Below are 23,206 nucleotides of genomic sequence, written 5' to 3'. Positions count from 1 at the left end.
TTTTAAAAAGAGAAGTACCAAATTCCAACTTACACTTCCATGGGACACTCCGAGGGTTTGGCCATCCTGTGGCCCAGTATGAGTTGCTCGTAGAGCCTCTCGTGCGGTATGGAAGGATAGGGGGTGGCGGCAAAGGTGAAGATCTCGTACAGCAAGACCCCGTACGACCAGACGTCGCTCTTCTCGCTGTATACCCTACTGGAGATAGCTTCCGGAGCCATCCATTTGATCGGCAGCTTACCCTGAATCGAATAAAGAATGGAAATTTCAATTACTTGATACAAGAAAATACTTCTGTGTTGCATAGGAGATATCTTTTTGTTGTTGTTTCTTATGGTACTTGCAATGGACAAGCCCGCTGTTACGAAGACAAGAGATTTAAACCGGTGGGGGAGCGTCTCTTGTTTTTTCAGTAGCGCCAACTAGGGCCAAGAGTACGACTTTGCTACTCACGCATCACTCATTCGCTTGCATAACCCCTTTTTACAGGAGGGCAAATGGATGCCTCTATTATTTTTCAAGAAAATTTTTCCATTTGTCAGAGAAAAAAAAGAAGGAAAAAAAATAATACCCCTCAAAATTGTACTTATAGTTGAAAAACAATTACTTTTCTATCTGTCCGAATTCATAGATTAAAAAAGAAATTATTTTCAAATGAAGTAGCTTTATGATTTCAAATGGCATACTAATAACCGATTGCTAATAAAAGTGGTGAAAATAAAATGTAAAAAAAAAAAAAAAAAAAAAAAAAAGTGGAAAAAAATATTACTTGGTGAAGATTAATTTCAGAAGGAAAAAAAAAAAGTGAAAAAAAAAGATAAATGATTTGTTAGCATTGAAAAAAATGTTAAGCAAAGAAATAAATTTAAATGCTAATTGATTTTAATTTGAATTAGTTCGAATCATCAAATTATCCTGAAATACTTTCCCACAAGCAGCATTTCAGATTTGTGGATGAGATTCTTCTGGTTGATTATTGCTCCTTGGTAGCTACAAAAATGATGTAGGGTCAGTTACCTTCCCCCACATAGATAACGGCATGTGCCTCCTACTGAAAGAATTGTGCCTTGGCCGGGTGAAACCTTAGGATTTAACCTTAGTTTCCGTCAATTCTGTTGCGGCAGTCCGGACATTCAGATTTATTCGTGTGCTTCCAATTAGGTCAGTGTAGTTGTGTATGCTTATCTTAAAAAAAAAAAAAAAAAAAAACCGTGAAGCTTTAGGGGCCCAACAGAAATTGCATAATTCTTGATTTGAGGCTGCATGTGCATTTTGAAGATTTTGTTTAGATTACCTGGTTTTTAATCCAGCTCCGGAGCCGAAAGTGTGGTTTGATGCCTCTCAGGACTTTGATAATCATATTTTTTTAACAGATTTGTGAAAGTTTTGCTCTAAATTTAAAATATCAGATAAAATTTATTAAATTCGGATTTCTTTCTGATTCTTTAAAGGAATGCTACTTCTTGTAATGATTTTTAGGATACCTCTTCAGGAAAATTCCTGCAAAACTGCACTTTCAATCATAAAGGAATCGAATATTTCAAACCCCAAAACCACTTCCACTCCTTTTGAAATGGATGGTCTATCTGCGAATTCAGATGAGATTTTCCTCCTTCCTGCAGCGTATTCCTCATCAGTCTAAATCCAATCAAAATTAACTCTTGGTATCGAGTTTTTATGATAAAATGAGCATGAAAGGAGTCATTATCGCCCCACAGATTGAATTATGAAAATACAATACACGATAATGTGTGCAGTATATAATTATATTCTATAATCTTTTTAACTTCACTACCTAGAGTTTTGAAACACCCTGCACTTACATTATTGCATTTCTTTTTGTAGTACTCTGTCTCGTCTATTTCCCTGGCGAGTCCGAAATCGGCGATCTTGATGACGTCTTCATCGTTGAGCAGGACGTTCCGCGCAGCCAGATCTCTGTGAATGCACTTCATGTCCGCCAGGTAGCGCATGCCGTTGGCGCACTGGTATGCGTACCGGATCAGGTTCTTGAACGTCAGACAGCCGGTCTTGGTGCCGATGGGTTCCTCGTAACCGTTGAAGGCATTGTTCCGGTGAGATCGCAGGAAGTCCCTGAGGTTACCCTTTTCGCAGTACTCCACGAGCAAATAGAGGGGTCCTAGAAACGAGAAAAAAAGCCATGCTCATTATTATTAAATATAAGCAGGAAGCGTAGCTGCGATATACTTTTCTAAATCCAAGGAAATATACGAAGTGTTCATGAAGAAGGAACTTCGGCGATCAAGGGAAATTATTCATTTTATAATAAATTGGTACTATCTTTCATAGATGATATAGTTTGTAACTTTATTACGTAACTTTGTAACTTAGGTAATTTATAATTTGTAACTTTATTAAGACAAGAATTCTTGGAAGGAATTTATTATTTGTCATTTAAAGTTTAATCATAGTTGTTTGAGTTATATAAATAGAGCTTTTAATTAATATTTTGAAATAGGCAATAAATCGTTAAGAATTGCAATAAAAAACTGGGTATAGAACGTTGCTAAGTTCAGATATTATATGCAAAAATAAATCAAAAACAACAATGATGTGACGAAAGATGGCGTGCGTGGATGACTGGAATGAGTTTACTCCGTTGTAAATTGAAATCACAGCAACCAGAAAGAAATCTTGACCCCCCACTCCCAATCATATCAGTGTGAGATAGAAAATAAGTTCTTCATTAGGGTTAAAATTCTGTTGCACTGGTTCATTTTGATTTCTTCAAGTAATAATCATTTAACTGCTGAACAATCTTTGATATTTATTAATTAATCGAATTCCTTTACAGATATATAATCTAACTAAACTCCGAGACAAATATAAATTTCAGAAAAAAAATCGAAATGATAAAATTCTAGGGGGCGCTGTTTTGGAATTACGTCGTTACTCAGCATTTAGATATATTTATCGATATGTAAGATCTTAGTTGTTTGAAAAAATCAGTAATAATTAAATTGATGAAGAAACAAATGATGAAATTTTCGCGTATCTTGATAATATATTCAAAACAATGAAAGAAAGGTAATAAAGAGAATCTAATAATAAAGATATTGACTTTTCCCTCTAGCTTTTAGATTTCTGATCATTTTAACCAAGCAGTGCCGAAATTATTTCGATGTAATATTAGTGCTATAAAAGTTAGGAATTTTTTGGTAAGTAAATTCTAGTGCACTTCATACTTATCTTTTAAATGTAAGCATTTATCTAGACAGTTGGCCTATAAGAACCCCCAAAAGAAGCTTAGAGGTATAAAATCCAGACAATATTGTCACTCAGATTTAGAGAAATTCCATCCGTGGTTTGTAATGTAAATAAGTTTAACAATTTCAATAACAAAATATTAATGCTTTATTGTATACGAAAATTGGAACACACAATTGCAAAATACGACCGAAGCTTACGAAAGAACTGTACGCCCAAAAAACAGCAACACCAGGTAGACAATCGGCCGTAAACAACTATTCAAACAATTGCGCTCAGGAACAAAGCGCTCAGACAGAACTCGCAGGAAAGTGTCTTCACTCAATTATTGGTGTGCCTCCACTCGTCTGCTGTTGTCAACGGACTCAATACTAACTACTTGCTTGAATTGAACTGCAGACTCGCTTCTGACTCTTCTTCAGATTATCCTACAAACTCCTTTGACTTATAGTTTCCGAGAGGGCACAGACGTTTCTAACACAAGCGACATGACCTAAGTCCCAATGGAACTATCATCAAGATTCTGTAGGTGTCTCCAAAGAGGCACCGCTAATACCGAGTGTCACTGACTTGGCAACCATTCAGAGCTATCTATAAAACTACCATTTCTACTAGAAGTCTTGCTGTGCTGGAAAGCATCAGCAGAAATTCGTAAAAATTTGCAAACATGTCCTTATAATGTTAGTATTAAGACGCCTTACCGATGACGCTGAAGAAGGTATCAATACCAAATACTATACAGGTAATTAGGGTCGGGCTATTAAATAGGTAGTTACCCAAGGGCCCCAAACAGTCGAGATGATATTTTTTTGTTCTATTTTCAAAATTATTTAAATTTATGTTTTCATTTAATTATAAAGAGCATGTAATCGAAGTTGTGCCAATTAAAATCAAGTACTGTTTAAATTAATTTTAGAACAATATTCTAGTAACATTTCTAATTAATTACCATTTGCAAATTTTATATACAGTAGACTCCCGATTATCCGCGGGCGGGTTATCCGCGCCTGCCGCATTAAGTTTTTTTTTTTTTTTGCTTCCAAGCAAAGAGAAAATGCTTCCAAAGCAAGAAGCAAACACAAATGACTGATCAAAAAGGTGTAGTTTTACAGTTATGCTTATAAAAATTTACATAATACATTACAGTATTTTAATACTGTACATATGTATTCATTTTTCTGTGTATCCTTGACGTCTCTCGTAAGTACAAAGCACTTTTCTGTTTTCATTAACAAAATGCATTTTAGGTTAGTTTTGAGTGATATACTAAAATATTAAGCGTTAGTTAAACATTTCCTGCTGTTTATTTTACGTTTTATTGTACATAAAACGATTTTTCAAAGTTGGAATGACTGTTTTCTCTTTTGCTATACCCGTTTTTAGCTTTTTTCGGATTATCCGCGATTTTTGTTATCCGCGGCAGCCGCGCCACCCAATTCCGCGGATAATCGGGAGTGTACTGTATTTTTATTTTATAATTCAAAAAAATGGGCTTAATAATTTTAAAAAATTGTCCCATGTCATTGTTAAATATTATTATGTTGTGAAACTTTTATTTATTTATTTTACTTTTTTTTTATTTAAAATTACTTTTAAACTTAACTTGCGCGTTTTTTTTATACTCAGTATATTGAAACCAACCTTTCAGAAAATGATATGCCACAATACGTTTTGCTATTTCAGCTTGCAACTATTTTCTACAGAAAATGATTTATATAAAAATTGAATAAAAATCCATAAAAAAAATGATTTTGAAAGTTTGGAGGGGGAGAAGAGGCCCTCACATTTTCATCACCTAAGGGCCTCTAGAAGAATTAATCGGGCCCTACAAAGGATAAAAGTCCAAAGACTAATTGCCAAATGATAAGCAGCAATTAGTATAAATGAAGATTACCTCCTTTGGTGCAGCATCCGAGAAGGTTGAGAACGTTCTTGTGTTTCCTTTCGCTGATGACCTTCATAAGTTCCAGCTCTTGCACCAACATCGACATGTCAGCATCGGTATGGACATCTGTAAAAAGAAAAAAAAATTGGCTTCATTTGTATACTTTTGCTTCATTTTTTAAACATATATTCCGTGACATTATTAAATAATGGCTTTACATTCCTAATATATAAAAAAGATTTTTCCTTTTCAATTTCTACATTAGAGTAGGAGAAAGAAAATACAAGAAAAAAAAAGGGCTGAGTTAGTTCAACACCAAAGCAAACAATTATGCGCATAATAGTAAAAATGAATTTTGTGAAATTGCATGTTTTAATTAATATATTACTGAAGACTAAATATGACAAATAATGTAAGTGCTAAAAAATGGTTAATGTATAAAATGAACAAAGTTTTATATTTAAAAAAAATCCAAGAATTCCTTTATACAATTATTCAAAAGATTCTGTAGAGAGATCTGTAAAGTGGTGTTTCTTACGAGCTGATCGAATAGTCAATTGCGATTTCCTTAAATTTCCACTTTCTGTATTTATAATCTTTACCATGTTTAATCTTCAATTAGCACTTGAGAAAAATATATTCCTGACATGACTAGTTTTATAGGTACATAAAATATTTGCGGTAATCGACGACGATCATATTAAGTATAATATTTTGATTCCTATACGGAGTATTTATACTGATGAATTTTTAAAAAATAATTTTATTGGCAAACGATACATTAAGAAGACTCAACAATGAAACATTTACTTGAATAAGTAGAACTTTCACTTTTTCTATCTTTTCTTATTTTAAATGAAATTTTAATACTTCTCGCGTGATATACGCTAACGCCTCGATGAAGATTTTATTTCAGTTGTAAATATTTTAGTATCAGAAATTTAACTTCTATTAATCATCATGCCTATTTAAAATACGTTGGTACATGCTTACTCAAAATAATTCTACTATTTACCAATATGTGTTTGTGACACAGGGTTACTTAAAACAATTTCACCAATTACCTATGTCTCTAACTTCCTTATTACAACAGTAAGATGAAAAATCTATACACAGTGCAGAAAGAAACGTTTTTTTTTTTTTTTTTTTTTGGCAAGAAACAGGACAATTGTGACTTCCTATGTGACTTTCCGTGGTCACAAGGGTATCATTCATGCAATAGTGTGTGATCTAGAAAAGTCACATAAGGAATTATTACATACGCAAACAAATTTTTCTGGAATGTGCTAAGATTTTGATTTTCTTTTTCTATCGCTGTTGATAAGGATTAACAATAATTTGTAATCGATGCAAGCGTTTTGAATCTCCCTGTAATTTTTTCTACCCAATAGGATTAAAATATGGCTATATATGTATATATATATTTGTTCATGGTAAATGTCTATATGAAGAAACATTCACACACTCCCACACGCACGCATGCACTAACATACACAAGTGTAATTCCTCAGGCCTAACCTTTCAACATCTTGACTGCAACTGTCACGGAAGGCTCTTCTTTCTTGTCTTGCTTCACGTTACCCTTCAAACCGAGTGCATCGGCTTTGACCACCTGTGCGAAGGCTCCTTGACCCAGCAGATTGCCCAGCTTCAGGTTTTGCCTAGGGAATTCAAACCTGTTGTCGACGGGCAGTTCGTATTCGGGAAAGCATTCTGTCACTGAATCCTTCCAGTGGGGTGGCCGGCAAACCATCTTGTAGTCGATCTTTACAATAGGCATAGATATGGTGTTCGAGTCGCCCTGGAGGAACAGACAAATAAATGAGCCAATTTCATGTGATTTAGCAGAAGATTTCAAAATAAATTGATCTTGGTACAGAGTATCAGTTACGTAGTAGAGATGAACTGAATATAGCTACAATAGATTTACAAAGATGCGAAGAAAAACATTCAATTTATGAAACCAGCCGAAGTGGTCTCACCACTAATTTCTCCGATACTTTCTATTCTAATAAATGGCGTCATTTCCCACTCCCTACAAAGAAAAAAAATTGTAGACCTGGGGTACAGCAGAGAAACACCGTACATGACACTGGCGTGGAATAATTGCGAAATATTAACCTTCCTAAATGTAATAATAATATTACTGAGTCTGTCGTGTGATCCTTGGCGAGTTTCTTTGGAGATTAATCCCTGGCGTGTGGTTAGTAGTATTTTACTGAATCTGTCGTGTATTTCTTGGCGAGTTTCTTTGGAGATTAATCTATGGCGTATGGTTAATAGTATTTTACTGAATCTGTCGTGTATTTCTTGGCGAGTTTCTTTGGAGATTAATCCCTGGCGTGTGGTTAATAGTATTTTACTGAATCTGTCGTGTATTTCTTGGCGAGTTTCTTTGGAGATTAATCCCTGGCGTGTGGTTAATAGTATTTTACTGAATCTGTCGTGTATTTCTTGGCGAGTTTCTTTGGAGATTAATCCCTGGGATTTGATTAAATTTGTTTTTCGACGCGTTTTCCATAATTTTTGACAGGGAGCTACAATTGGAGTCACAGAATCACATGCCAAATTTGATATGTATATATGAGCCATTTTTGATGTATATATAAGCCAATGCGTTTACATGCTTCTGGGCGTACAAACAGTCTAACTCTTTTTGGATTTGGCTCAAAATTTAATAGATATCTAACTTATTTAAAGCATTTATCAGTAGAAACAGAAGAAATTAAATACGTACCATCCGAGCTGGCCTTTCCAAAATAATTTTCTTTGTCAAAATGATGTTTTCTGGTTTGATTTTCTTTTTAGAATAGTTGCACCAAAGGAGGGAATACTTCCACCGGAGGAGGAATACGACGAAACATATCGATGGGATGAAAACGAGGAAGAATAAGATAACGACGATCAGAATGGCATGCTCCGTCTCGAAGAAAAATAGGCTTTTCCTCTCTTTGGCCACTGCCCCTTCTTTTATCTTGTCCACCACCTTCAGGTACCCACTTCGGTACGAAACACCTGAGCAAAACATTAACTCGGTCTTATTTATTGCAATAATAAATCCGAAAATGTATAATAATATAAATGGCATATATATATATATATATATATATATATATATATATATATATATAAAACCCAAATGTACATGTCACAGAAATCGCTCTTATTATTTACTGTCGAGTGGCAACAATTAAATGCAAACAAATCATCCTGTGAATTTCAGACTACTTCATTGAATGTTTTTACAGCTGCGTTGAATTCAACGATTTTCTTAGTTAATTAATGGAGATGCAAAATATTATTAGAAATGTTCTGGGAGGGTTCGCGGATTTACCAAAAATTGTATTCAGTCAAAGGAAAGACGATGTAAAAGAAATTAAGAAATAGTCTTCAAAGAGAAAGTTTAATCGAGCACAACAATAAGCCTATCGTCGCCAGATGAATAACCGCTATGATTTTCTAATGGAAATTGATGTTCATATCTTCCAAAACAATTATCATTCAATTGTGAATAATTCATTCCAAAGCAATCCCTTGAAAATCCATTCAATCAAAAAATATATTCGAAGAATATATTTTTTAAAAAAATCAAGTCATAGGCTTCTAACAGAAAGCTTAATAGAATAAAAATAGGTTTAATCGTCGACACATTGGTAAACGTTATGACTTAATTATGAAAATTGTTTGTTTAAATCTTCCAGAACGATTATCTTACAAAAAATGGTCTTTGTATTATCTTAAAACTAAACTTTAAAAAAAATCATTTTTAATTATATCAATTTCATTTTCACGCAATATTTTTTTCAATTTTAATATTTTTTAAATTTGGTTTGACACACAATTGATTTGATACAATATTTTAAAATTCTATGGAATTGAAACTGGCCAATCAAAAAGCATGCTTTCGCCACTCATTCCGTTGTAGGATTTCGATTTCCGTCTTAATTTCGTATTATACACACTTTTTAATTTGCAGTAAACCGATTCAAATGAATTCAAATTTTTCAGTCCAATCAAATAACAAGGCAAATTTTTTCAAAAGAATATATGCATCCTATGCGAATCATTTAACAGTTTAAAAAGTCAATAATCTTGGCGAACAAGTTGGTCGTCAAAAGAAGCCAGCATGCCATAAAGTTATTGTCAAGAAAATACTATCATACTAAATTTTGTGTTTTATGCCGTAAAAGTTCAACTAAGGTCGCTGGATTTGGTAAACGGCAACATCGTGATGTTTCGGAGTTCCGCGTTGTGACAAAGTGGTCAAAAGCACCTACAACATCATAATTTGGAATAGCACCTTAGAATTAGTAAATTTGGGGTTAAGATTTAATTTCCTTTATCTAATTTAGACGAAAAACTCTAACATCGGGTTTCATTTCATTTTTTTGGGTTATAGTAATAAAAATAATATATAAATTATTTATGGGAGAGTGAGGAATTTAATTAATTACGCTGCTTATGCCTATACATTTTAGGACTGGTTTTGCTAAATTTTATTATTATTTTTAGGGCTTGGCATAAAATATCAAGAAATTTCAAACGTGCAGTAACTTGTATCTATACAGATTCGAAACAAGATTTTGATAAAAATTTAATCCTTCAGATTGGCAAAGGCGAGGTTAATCCTCGGAGTTTTAAAAAACGGAAAATTAATATAGACATTATCAACTGCAGTTCTATTTTTCTAGAACTGGGAAAATAGCTGGGACATAAGCTAGTCCGTAAATGAAGACATTTAGCGGGATAAGTTCTCCTGACAGACAGCCAATATTTAAAATTCCTAACTGAGTTTACCCATTGAAGATGAGTAGCCCATTTAATAATATGAACATGGCTTGAGGCCATATATTGGGCATGCATTCTCTAGCCTGTATAGCTAAATATAGCTCGATACAGCATTCATGATTAAGCAGTGGCGTACACCTAGGCAGACGCCAATCGTAGGCAGGGAAATCTAAACTCAGGGGAATGGTACTTCTTATAGAGGCATTCAAAAATAAACAATAAAAACCAAAAGCATAAAAATATAATTTATAAAATACTACTAAGTTTTAACATGATTTAACATCCTTAAATCTTAAAGCCTTACCTATCTCATTGGCAGCAAGACATGTGTAGTAGCCCTCATCTTCAAAACTGACATTTTGAATCACTAACACATATGGATCCGTCTCATTGGTGTCCGTGCTGGTCACTGGCTTGATGTATGGCAGTTCGCTCTGGTCCGAGTAGGAGCCATTCACGGCAAAATGCCTCAGCCATATCACCCTGGGTTGGAGGTCTGAAATGAACTTGCATTCGAATTTTGCCCGTCCCCCCACTACCACCGTCTGATTGGCAGGGGCCTCCTGGAAGATGGGCCTGTGAGAAACCCTCTCCTGGACGTCCAGTTTGAAAGTGAAGGAAACGGACCCAACGGGATTCGTTACCACACAAGTGTAGTTACCGGCGTCGCTTGTGTCCAGTTGGTCCATTACGAGAGAAAACTTCCTGAAGACTACCTGAAAAAATAATGATTAATAAATCAATCAATTGGCTGTGAAACTCTTTATGAATGAGTTTAAAATATCATTGCCTGTTTGGATATTCAATCCACTAACACAATATATTTGGCTATTCACCCTGTCAACATAAGTAAGACGAGATGGTTTATTAAGTTATATTATCGGTAGTCACGCATGAATGGATACGTCATACCAGCACTTTCGAATTTCAGTGCTACTTAATCAGCAGATTACATGCATTCTGTTGGACTCAGACTGATGAATTCGCACCATCATCTTGAGCCTCAGTGCTACGTAATCAGCAGAAAATTGCTTGTGTACTGTTGGACTGAGATTGATGGGTTCGTGCCATCACCTTCAGTTTCAGTGCTATGTAATCAACAAAATATTACTTCCATTCTGTTAGACTCAAATTGATAGTAATTAATAGGGGGGTAGAGGATAGTAAAAAAGGTAAATCTTCAGTTAATAGTATATGAAAATGGATAGAAGAAGAATAACATCATAAGCCTCTGATATGGTGTATAGTATTAGTAAACTGCATTTGAAATAAATAATTAAGGTCGTTTTAATAAGAGAATAAGGGCATTGTGATTAAAGATATCTGTATTTTCCCACGTTTTCAATAAAAGGATTTTGTTGGCACATTAGGCTGTGATTCTATTTAAAAAGTTTGTTGAAGTCCTCTGAATGTGTTCATCTACTGCCACCCGATTTAAAATCAAACTAGATAACGGTTGTTTTTTTAAAAAATCTTTTCCTATTTGTTAGTGTAGGTACTATTCATTATTGTTGTATGGAATGAAGGACTTAAATTAGAAACAGTGATTGGAAAATTATTTCCAGTAATAATTGGTGCCCCCCTTTGACTTTCACACGTTAAACCCTATTGGATAAGCGAACTTCAGGTGGATTGGTAATAATTGGTGCTTCATATTTCCCGTTTCATAGTTGGGTTCGAATATCACTGGCGAGGAAGAAGGGGAGACAGTTACAGTTACCTAGTGCACATGGTTCAGATGTGTTAGACAAATTACTAGCGGCAGTTCGGTTCAACACTTTTCCAAAGATCAAAGGAAAATCAGAGGAATGTGTGCATTAGTCAAATATTATCGATGTCTTACAAGCTACTAATCATTTCTCCAACATTTTACTCATCGTTTGTCAGAAATTTCTTATTAAAGATTTATTCGATACAAATGACGTGCGTGTTATTTATTCAACAGTATTATTTCTTGAAGCACCTATTGATCACAAATAAAATTTCTGTTTTCTTTCATTTCAGCAGCATCGAAATAAGAATACATGCAATAGATACAACGCCACAAGTCCAGAGGTAAAAGTAGGTATTCATAAACCTATTATAATAAGCGAAATATAATGAACCTATTATGCTGTCCAATTACATGTCCATTTAAACAAAACAACACAAATACTATTTCTCCTCTTCCGTAGGTTTACTATTCATAAATTCATTACATATATAATTTTTAGATCATAACTATACAATTTAAAAATAAATACATCATGTACTGACCTCTTTATCGAATTTTCTGGAATACTTGACCATGGGTGTTCCATTTTTGAACCATTCTATGCTGGGAGGAGGGACAGCGCTGGCTGAACATTTCAAAACTGCCGCAGCACCTGCGGGATGGGCGATCAGCTGGTTCATCTGCCCCGTAAAGTATGGTGCAACTGCGAAAAGAACATTTTATTGCAATTAAATAAAAGAAAATAAACTACAGCTGAAATACGAACAGTGACTGCAAAAGATAAAGAGCCTATTCCTATATTTGAAATAGAAATTTTTAGTAGTACATTTGGCGGCATTATTATATTCGGCAGTATATTTGGCGGCATTAAATGTGATAGCTATTAAATAATTTGACACAGAACTACTTTTGTAGTCTGAAGATAACATAACGAATTTCTATGACTTAAAGCATTGCGTTTATAAGGTTTTTTTTTTTGGTTTTTTTAACATGATTATAAAGGTATCGACCGACAGACAGTAAACCATTCAGCAGATTTGTTTCAAGACTTGATAAGTATCTATATTTTAGATGCTAAACCTGTATACCAAATTTTATCAATCTTGTTCTTTGCATTTTGTAGCTGCCAAGATTCACTTATACTCGAACAGTCAGACAGGCACTTTCTGTGAATAGATTTAATTCAAAATTTGATAGAAATCTACATATTTCGTTCTAATTCTATATACCAAATTTCAGTCAAAGAGTTTTTCAAAACCAAAGATCAAGGTGTTTTTGAATTATCGTGTTCACAGACAAAATGCCAAAAATGAGTTTTTCTGATTCAGACAAATCTAAAGAGCAGAAATTCTTCAAAATCTCGAATTCGAATTTTTTGACGAGTACAGTACTTCTTTTATACTTGAGGTATGAGAAAGTAAAATTGTGCTTTTCCGACTTGGGGAGATCTCAAACGTAAAATTACATCGAGACGGAATTTAATGATGAATGCAATGCATTCTTTTGGTATATGTTTCGTTGTGGTAGTTTGTATGAGCGAGGATCGAACCTGCGACGCGAGGCTCCGTAGCCGCGTAACATAACCACTAGACAAAAGTGATCACCACTGCCCAGAGGCTGTCAACTGGCTTATGAAGCTAGCGCCACAATACTTCCCTACCAGTGAGTCGGTGGAGATGAACGATTTTTATTGCGCCAAGTGTTATGGCGAGCGACGGCGAGTTGTTGCTGTTGCGTTAAGTGAGTCTGACGACTTTTGGTTCCTGCGGGTAGGTGGCGCCACGACAGCTGTATGAAGGTTGCGTTTGTCAGTTCAGAGCCAGGCTCTCCAATGTGGCAATTGCCTGAGTAATGTAAATGTAAAAATAACAATGGTAATACTTACAATTACTTGAGTTTCTTTCAGCATTTAGATGATCATCTGCTTCTTTTTGCGTTGTGGCTGGTTCGTCCTCAAGGTAAGGTTCTAAAATAGATAATGATAATTTCTTCTAGATTTATTCTTGTGTAACTCATTAGCATATATTACCGATATAGATATTGCTTATTTGTGTAAAAGAACTATTGATAGAATGGAGGAGGGAACAACTACAACAAAGTTGGGCATTTCGTTACAGCAACTGACGATTGCTGATTTCCCCCCCCCCTCCAGAAATTGCTATCTTTTGCCATAGAAATATTATAAGAACATGAAATTAAAAAAGTATGAAGAAAGATATGCTTGATGTTTTGTTAAAAACCACTAGAAGAATAAACGAGGGACACTTATAATTTAATGTAAAACCAATACAAATTCTTTATGAAATAGTTAATGACAGCACAAACGACTGATTTGCCGATTTGATGGCAAGTTTTTAACCTCCGGGCTTAAGAGGTGAATAGAGTAATGGCATGACAATGAGATTACTTAGTAAGTAGTTATGCACAAAGAACCCTCGTCATAGACGCTGATAATTTTCATAGACAGGGATCAAAAATTTTTTTGGTTCCAAAAACAAAAATTTAAATATATATTTATTTTAAAAAAATTAGCAACTTTTAGATTTTTAAGTTTTAATATTATTTATTTTTATTTTTGATCACCAGTACTAATGCGAAAAAGAAAATCTCGTTGAATATCAACTCGATTCTTTGAAAAATATATTTTAAATTATTACGTATTTAAGATTTGACAAGGCATACACATAACTTGAAATCTGAAATCTGTTTTATGTGTCTGCTCTTGACCTTCCGAGTTATCAATAGTATCCATGTTAAATGGACTTTGTTATGTGGCGCCATCTAGTATAATAAAATTAAACTACTTGTTGAAAAAAAGAACTGAAAAGATTAATTTTAGCACAGAACGAAAATATAATTATTTTATACTTGAAAGCGCATTATTTATAATCTTTGAAAATTCCATTCTTTTAGGCTTTTTTTTATCAGAAAAAAAATTGAATTAGAGAGTTCGAGAAAAAGTCACATTTAAGTAGAAGAGGTACTTTGGCTTAACGAAAAGCGTTTTTTTTTTTTTTGGTCCTATACAAAATTGTTTGAATTTATAGAGTTTTGTACAAATCTCTCAGACAATGAAAGCGGTGAAGGGGGGGGGGGTCCAAAAAATCATAACAATTTCTATTTGAAGGAGCGAATTTTCCTCCCAAGATTAACAAAAGTAGATTCAAAACATTTGTGGTATTTGATTTTCAGATTACACTATTTTTTTCCCTGAATTCTGCTCTTCCTTCTCCCACTAATATGTATTTTTTTTTAAACAGCACGTGTTAAACAATCACATGTATAGTCATATACTCACCAGTAAGTTTGACAGTAAAATTGGTGGATATTGTCCCTAGTTGGTTGGAAGCTTTACACGTGTAAATACCCTCATCGGCCTCTGTAAAATTGTCGATGTGGAGGTTGTTATTCCGACTAATATAATAAGTGGTCGATGTATTTGAAAGTGATTCTAATGTTCCATTTACATTTTGCTTGAACCATTCTACTATGGGCTTAGGATTTCCAGATACTGGACAGCGCAATTTGCATTTTTGTCCGAGAGGTATCTCGAGATATTTTGGGTTGACCTCCTTAAATTTTGGCGCAGCTAGAAGAAATGAAGGAAAGCACTGAGTAAAATAAAGAAAAAAGAAGAATTAACTAAAAGTGACTATCGCAAATACATGCAATAAGCATAATATTAAAAAAAAATCTTTAAAAAAGAAATTTTATGGAAAATATAAAAGTAGAAAGGAAAATTGTAGTAAGCATTTCATCAGCTTTGAACGTGAGAAAGGTATGGCAATTGGGGGTGAAATCAAAATTCTTTTGTATTATTATTATTATTTGAATAATCCGTTTGAAATGTAAAAAGATTTTTGATATTAGTAACCGGCGATTTCATTGTTGTCAGAAACCGGTAATTTCTTGTGGCGCCCTCTATTGTCAAGGAAAGGAATCTCATACTTTTAAAACAGAAGTGTATTAGTTTTCAAATCTGACATTCATCCATGAATCTTCACAAATTTTTAACTAAGAAATTCATGTCATCACTGATGAATTCCGGCACTACTATGCAAGTTCGTATTATCTTGATTCCTAAATGAAATATAATTCTTCTTAATTCTCTTTGAATATAATATTTATAATGAAATCTATCTGAACTCGGAAATATTCCTTATAAAATTGCAAAATTATATTTTCCTTTTTTTTTTTTTTAACTTTACTTTCACATATTTTTAAAGACAAGAATAAAGTTCGCAAAGAGAAGAACCAAAGAATGATTCAAAAAAATCTCAATGGCAACGAAGAAAGTAGTTACTAGTAATTAATTAAATTAACTTCTTCTAACAATGGAACTTCTATAAAAAAAATGAATTGGCCCTGTATATACTCGATTATTTCGTAAAAAATATGTTCGAAAAAAAAAGCACTGCTTCAAAGAATATTAAAAATAAAAAAGGGAAAGAATAATGCAAAGCGATTGAGCGCAGCTATCTCAAATTTAAAAAAAAATAATAATGAGATAAGAATAAGAATAGCCATAGCATTTATTTCTTTTTAACTTCCATTTTTCAAAAAAAAAAAAAAAAAAATCTGAAATAATGTCTAAAATTAATTTTATTTTGTTATCAGCACTATAATATCAAGCATGGGGTTGTAGTATAGGGAATAGTACTTAGCCTTGTAATTGCTCTATATTATAGAATCAGCCCAATGAAGACAGGGATAGGGAGACAATCAAAGAGACTAGGCTCTTATTTTATGGAATTAGTTTCTGATAATTATGACAAAACAGTTAAGGTAGGTTTTCATTTTCACGTAAAAGTAAATAATCACGAATTTCGAGAAATCCCAATTTTATTTTTATGGGAAAGCTATTTGGTTTTCCTAGTCATCATACTGACATTTCAAAGTGGATCATTTTCATGTAAACACATTTAGTCAGAATTAAATTTAGGTAAATAATGAAAAATATCAATGATTTTTTTTTTTTCATGATTTTGAACTTTTTCCATATTAACTTTTTGAAAAAACAAAACCAAAAAAAAAAAAAAAAAAGATACTGAGAACAACAAAATTATTTCACCGTTTCTATTTTGCCAAACCAAAACCTGGCAATAATTATAGAAATCTGATCTGAAGCATTAAAAAAAAAATCCGTATTAGACAAAGATTTTAATTTTTTTTTTAACAAAATGAATTCAGTTTCAAATCAGTTAAGATATTATTTCTTAAAAAAAAAAGGGGGGGGTTAAAATAATATTTTTTTAGATGACAAAACCTTAATAAACTTTCTTCAACTTCTCTAATTGTATATTAAAGAAACATTTATGAAAGCCATTATCAACAATCATAATAATGAAAGGGAAAAAAAAAATCATATTTAGAAATATTTTATTTCTTCTGAAAATCTTAATATAATTTAAATTTAAAATCAGATAATCATTTTTAAAAATTTCAAGGTCATTTCCTGAAATGCAAAATTATAAGTATAAAAATTATTAAACATCCCAGAAGGAATTAACCGAGCAATAATTCTATATTTGTAACATTGAATTACCATTGTATTATTATATTAGAAAAGTAATGATAAACTACATAAAATGTTAATTTCACATCACTGCTTATTTGCACGTCATCTTTCTTTGGAATAACCAGAATTCCATTTATTATTCATTTCTATAATCAGGAAAGGTAGTTTAAGATAAGCAGATGTTGGGAATTCTTATCGACAATTTTGATCACTCAGATAAGAAACTTAATCTTCTGCTTTGGCTTCTAGGGTTGAAACCCAAACGTATTTAAAGCATCGGGATTATAGTTGGAACCGAAGTTCTCAGACGATCGAGATTTTGAGAACGGAACGAGGCGCCGCTTTCGTTGTCTCTTCATGGCGGCGCCAAGGAAAGGAAGAAGAGTGTCAACATTTCCAAACATGTTTTTATCGCCATCGACAGCCTTGTCGAGGCTGTTTTTTTCCCTCATTTACATGGGAAAGTCTGCAGCCGAAGATAAAACTGTAACATGCACATGAGGAACGAGCATTGTGTAATTGTCTTGATCGTTTTCCCAAAGATTATTGTATTATTTTCTTTTTTCTTTTTAGTGTGATTCAAAGAAAACACTTTGTGATGAAATTATTTTTACTTGAATGAAATTTTTAAATGTACATTCAATGTCTAGCTAATGTTTTTATTTATTTTTTTAATTCGTGATTGAAAAGAAATATTAGTAAAGATTTCTAAAAAAAGAAAAAACACTCACACAATATCGTGCAATTTTACAAGGGGAAAACAATGAATTTTCGGCAACCAATACAGAATGTGGCAAACTTATTTAGGTCCTCAAGCCGCCATTACATACAGGGTTTTATGCTTATATCATATTGATGCAGGTTTACAGCAATATATTGGCCACCTGCTGAGGCCTGCAGCTGCTTGCCTTCACGAGGCTTGCGGTGGTTATGTCAATCCATTGTGTAGAAAAAACATGCGCAATGTAGGGAATTAAAAAAATAATCGAGATCTTTTGAGAGAAGGAGGGGGGGGGGGGGAAGAGTGCAATTTTAAATGTAAGTGATGAATTACGATGAAGAATATTCTTTAAACTAAAAAAATTAATTTTAACTTGAAGAAGAAGAAAAACTGCTGATTATATGTTCCTGTTATAGTCAGGTGAAAAAAAAAAAAAAAAAAAAAAAAAAACCCACGCCTCATGTAGCATTGGCTACGAAAAAATGTAGTTTTTAAAAGTAAATGGTATATTATATATAAATATAATATTCTGGTACTATATTCTATATAAGATTACTCTGGTTGAAATTCTAATCGAATATAAATACACAAATAACGCTTTCCCTTGGGACATTTAATGTCAGAAATTATTTCAAAAACATATTTTAAGAGAAATCATTATTTAAATTACATTCGTTCATTGTCCAATTAGACTGAACATCCTCACATCAGAGAACTAAAGACAAACACTTTTTGATTTTATGATAACTGGTTCATTGCAGTCGTCTAGAATAGAGCTTTAAAAGATATTGAACTGAAGGTTTCTTTTTTTTTTAAACGAATTTTGTAAGTCAGATTTAATTTGGCCTAATTAAAGACTTATAAAATGGGATTAACCGGAATAATCTTGAATTTAAATTCTTTTTTTCATCATTTTTCTAATCTTGTCAATAAATTGCTGTAAATTCAATGTTAAAAAATTAATTCCTGCAGAATTTTTTTATGTACATAAAATCAGATTACCCTAATATAAAAGTGTAATAAATGATCTTGAATGTAAAAAAAAAAAAAAAAAAGCCTGAAGTAATACAAAAATATTAAATTTGTGCTTTATTTCTCTTGTGTTTCCAAAGATTTACTATTTTCTGATTCTGCAATTTTTTTTCTTGTGATATTCATGTTTGGATTTTGTCCAAAGCAGCACCCTGAGTTAAAACTTAGAAAAAAAATAATAGTTTTAGTCATATTACCGATTCGTTTTAAAACTAGGCGAGATTGCTAAGATTGATGAATATAGGGTATGTGCCAACAACGGCGTTACACCGGCAAAGAATACATTAATATTCACTTTAAATAAAAATAAAATTAAGGTAGAAGCTATCTCTGGAAGATCCTGGGAATCCTGAACCCCGGCTCATTGATAAAGATAGAAACCGAAACTTAAAAAGCTTTTCCTCCGTTTTTTAATTTCCGAATTTAATAAATAAACGCGTAATTCTGAAATGGAATAAATAATATAAGATACAAAAATATTTTTAGAATCTTTAATTACGCCATTTTTTTCTAGCGAGTTCCACTGAATTAATTTATTTCCATGAGCTCTCTATAATGTCTCTAAATGCTCGCCAAGTTTTCCTGCCAAAGGTAATTAAGTTCCAGTAAACCTACAAAGTGAGCGCAAATAGCACTAGTTAATGAGTGAGCGCAGGTTCCACTATCCCAAGTTTAATACAATACAATTCACATGCTATTTAATTGCCCAAATCTTAAGAGACTATATAAACTCACCGAGCTTTCCAGCAGAGCACAACGCGAAGAACAGGTACAAAATCCCGCAAGCAGGAAACGTCCATCTTCTTCTATCCATTGGTTTCAGCCCTTGTTTAGCCTTTTTGTATTTTGTGCCGCTGATAAACGCTTCTTCGCTGTGGTCAACCCTTTCCCTGGGGGTCTACATGGCGATTAGGATATCTGTAAGAAGATAAGAAATGCTGTTATAGAAAAGTGTGAAAGATACATTTTTGCTTTATCACCAAAGCAACCGCATTGTTGCTTTAAAGAATAAAAGGCCACGATATATCCCAACACCGATTTCTCATACACGCTGAAGTAAGATTATACAAGATTCTCTATATTGGTCTGTGAAAATCTGTTAATTATACGAAACATATTTTGTGATAATTTTCTAATTAAATCAACAATACCTATATAGACAGTACTGTACGAAAGCTTATTTTAAACATCTTTTCAACTTAATTATACTTTCCCCCCCTCATGCATCTATAAATTCACTTAATCTTTTTATTTTTCAGTGTCGTTCAGTGGCGAGTTTCTAATTTGGTAAAAAAAAATTGTTCCCTAGACCCGTTGGCAGGTCGATTAACAAACAAAAAGAAACACCGATATAAATCCTTTCCATTAGCAGCCATAGTCTGCGCTGTTATTTAGATTCATAAGATGTTTACTATAATTTAATGAAGCTAATTAAAATCTTTCGATAAAAATATTTAGATGCATTTATCATTTTATTAACAGGATAATTTTTTTAAAATTTCAAATCGATTTTATATTTTCGATAAATTGGGAAAATAATTACAAAGTGTAGCGGTTACATAACTCTATTACCTTCTTTTTTAATACAACAGATGGCGTTACCTTATTAACGTCATGGTATATTTCCCATGATCCTTCTTGGTGGTCATTATTAGATTGTATTCTAAGTGAATTTCGTGTATTTTTTTTGTGTGTGTTCGTGTTTGCTTTGTCTTGTGAAATGTGGTACTTAGAAAATAATTATAAATAACTGTTCCTGAAACTCATCTATTATTTTCAACTATCTCATAATGAAGTTATAAAGAATCTCGTCCATATGCAAAAGTATAAATTAAAAAAAAAAAAAAAAACTTTATGAATTGAAAGTATAGCGATAATAATTAGAAACTATTACGATAATATTAACAATTTAGTAATGACCAAGACAGATAGCGCAAATGACCAGGTTTCTATCTGTTTTCTTCTTCAATATTAAAATATTTATAAAAACAGAAATTGCTTGTGCACAAACGTCGAGAGTCATGAGTTACAATAAATGATTAAAAACATTCATTTCTTACAAAATTATTAAAACAGAATAAATCATTAATGTTTTAAGTTTAAAATGTGAAAATAAATTAATCATTTTATTGAGACTAGATAGTACACATTATGACGGCTCTACAGAACCAAATTCTTAAAAATCCGCATGACCAGTGGTCATTCAAATATGACCTGATATTCCCAGTTATATCCCTCCTCGACTATCCTGTTAAGAATATTTTTTATTAACTAATTTAAACGACTAAGGATATCTTACGAATCAGTATATTCAAATTAATTTAACAGCATTTGCAGAATTTGTTTTCGAATTATATTTATTTCATTAATAGAACTTTAGTAAATTAACCCTTTCTAGGGCCGTGGGAAGTATGCTTCCCACCAAATTTATCAATCTTTATATGAATTTATGTAGGTTGGCATAAGTTCTAACAATTTTTTTTAGAAAGACAGAAACTTAGATGCTTTAGTCCTTTATTTTACACAAAATGATGTGTCTTGATTTGATACTTAATTATTAATTAACCAAATTAATTAATAAATCAAATTTAATTTATCTAATAAGCTAAATGAATCTCTTTTCTTATTCTAATTTCAAGCCTAAAAATATTTTAACATAATATGACTAGAAAAAAATGGCCCTTTAAAGGGTTAACAGCAATATCAATACAAAGGAAAATAGCTATGAAATAATTTCTGGGTGAATATTGACTATTATTTGTCACGACAATTAATTATCTTAGTGGAAAGTAGCTTCAATGTGATTCTGTAGCATATTTCATAGAGTTGAATTGTATAAAACTGTGTTCTAATGAACATATAATCTCACGTTTCAAACTGAATCAAACTGTGACATTCGTTATTAATACACATATAAAATGATAATGTTCTTTTTAGAAATTGCAATAATCTATAAAATTTATATAACTTTCATTTATCACATGAATCTGAACCACTTAACAATTTATTTTCTGTTTGAATTCCTACATTTTATGATTTTTAGCATTCCCAAATTTCTTTAGCTTATTCCCAGGGATATGCTCGCGCCGCGTTGGGATTCTCTGACTAAGTTAATGATCTTTTTTCTCAGATTATTTTTTATTACCAGCTCTATATAAGTAAGGCAGTCAGAATTTCTTACCCGGGCCATGAGTTCCAGACATATATATGACAAAAATTCCTTATCATCTAGAGATAATCGTAAAATAGTAGAACAATGACTAATCCGTTCAAATACCTTGTAATAAATAATTTATTATCTCGTTTTCACTTTAGGTAGATAAGTTTAAACCCCCAAGTAAATTTATTGTTGTTGTTTCTTATGACACTTGCCATGGACAAGCCCGGTGTTACGAAGACAGCGATTTTAAGCCGGTGGGGGAGCGTCTCTTGTTTTTATATAGTAGCGCCATCTAGGGCCAATTTATAAAATCTATTTATAAAAAGATGACGAGATAAAATGAAATTGTTAGTAAATACGCCATAAGTTTTCTGACTTCGTTTATTTCGGATATCAAATAGAAGCAATTAAAAAATAAAAATTTCTTGAAATTCGTAGTCATATACATCACGGAGCTTTGATTAAACAATTTTTTTAACAGCACAGAAAAAAAATTATAGAATGGCACACACAATTGAATACTGACGCACACAATTTGAGAATCATCAGTTGATTCAGCATAATGCCAAATTGTGAATTGTATATAATAATATCAGGGCTCTAACACAGAAATATTTAAATGGATTTTCTTTGAAACAAGGCAAAAGTTTTGACAGAAACGAAAATTGAACATTATCTTGATAAACATCTACAACAGTCGGCTTATGAATAATAACAAATAGAAAGATATTTATATCTTTTATTTTAAATGTTTCACCTTTTAAAATTGTCGTGGACTAAACTAGGATGCATGAATCCTCTTTATCAAATTATTTTAATTTTTTAATTAAATACCATTTTTTTTTTGAAAAAATTGCAACAAAACTCCTCTCTAGAAAATATATATAAAGGAAAAAAAAATCAAATAAGGGAAGCAGTTGTGGAGAGCAACTAAACACTTTAAACATTCCCGCAATTTTCACACCTTTATATATATACAAAATCAAAATCATCTCCAGATGTTCTAGAATTTTGAAACTCTAGCACACTTATGTATTTTCGATGACAATACTCTATTTTATTATTTTCCTTACTTAATTATCAGTTAATCTACAATTAAATAAAAGGTGGAACAATTTAGTGGTGCAATCAGCGGTTGATTACAGTAAAAACTGAATTGC

At 32.4% G+C, this 23,206-nt stretch overlaps 1 protein-coding gene across 2 annotated transcripts in view; it reads right to left on the bottom strand.

Moving 5' to 3' along the window:
- Positions 1-23,206, bottom strand: part of LOC129981293 (fibroblast growth factor receptor 1-like) — an 84,159-nt gene that overhangs the window by 6,681 nt on the left and 54,272 nt on the right. The window contains exons 2-11 of one of the 2 annotated variants that reach the window (XM_056092068.1): positions 19,622-19,804; positions 14,914-15,204; positions 13,501-13,581; positions 12,158-12,318; positions 10,206-10,617; positions 7,851-8,128; positions 6,632-6,914; positions 5,123-5,239; positions 1,824-2,140; positions 34-242 (exon numbers count right to left, since the gene is read on the bottom strand). In XM_056092068.1, the coding sequence (XP_055948043.1) occupies positions 34-242; positions 1,824-2,140; positions 5,123-5,239; positions 6,632-6,914; positions 7,851-8,128; positions 10,206-10,617; positions 12,158-12,318; positions 13,501-13,581; positions 14,914-15,204; positions 19,622-19,700 (2,228 nt within the window). In that variant the 5' untranslated portion in view covers positions 19,701-19,804. The remainder of the gene's footprint in view (positions 1-33; positions 243-1,823; positions 2,141-5,122; positions 5,240-6,631; positions 6,915-7,850; positions 8,129-10,205; positions 10,618-12,157; positions 12,319-13,500; positions 13,582-14,913; positions 15,205-19,621; positions 19,805-23,206) is intronic. The other variant, XM_056092069.1, reaches the window with a different exon arrangement.

This window comes from Argiope bruennichi, chromosome 8 (assembly GCF_947563725.1).
Source record: "Argiope bruennichi chromosome 8, qqArgBrue1.1, whole genome shotgun sequence".
In the NCBI taxonomy this organism is placed as follows: Eukaryota; Metazoa; Arthropoda; class Arachnida; order Araneae; family Araneidae; genus Argiope; species Argiope bruennichi.
Note: the sequence above shows the minus strand (reverse complement) of the source record. Positions and strands in the feature narration are given on the sequence as shown.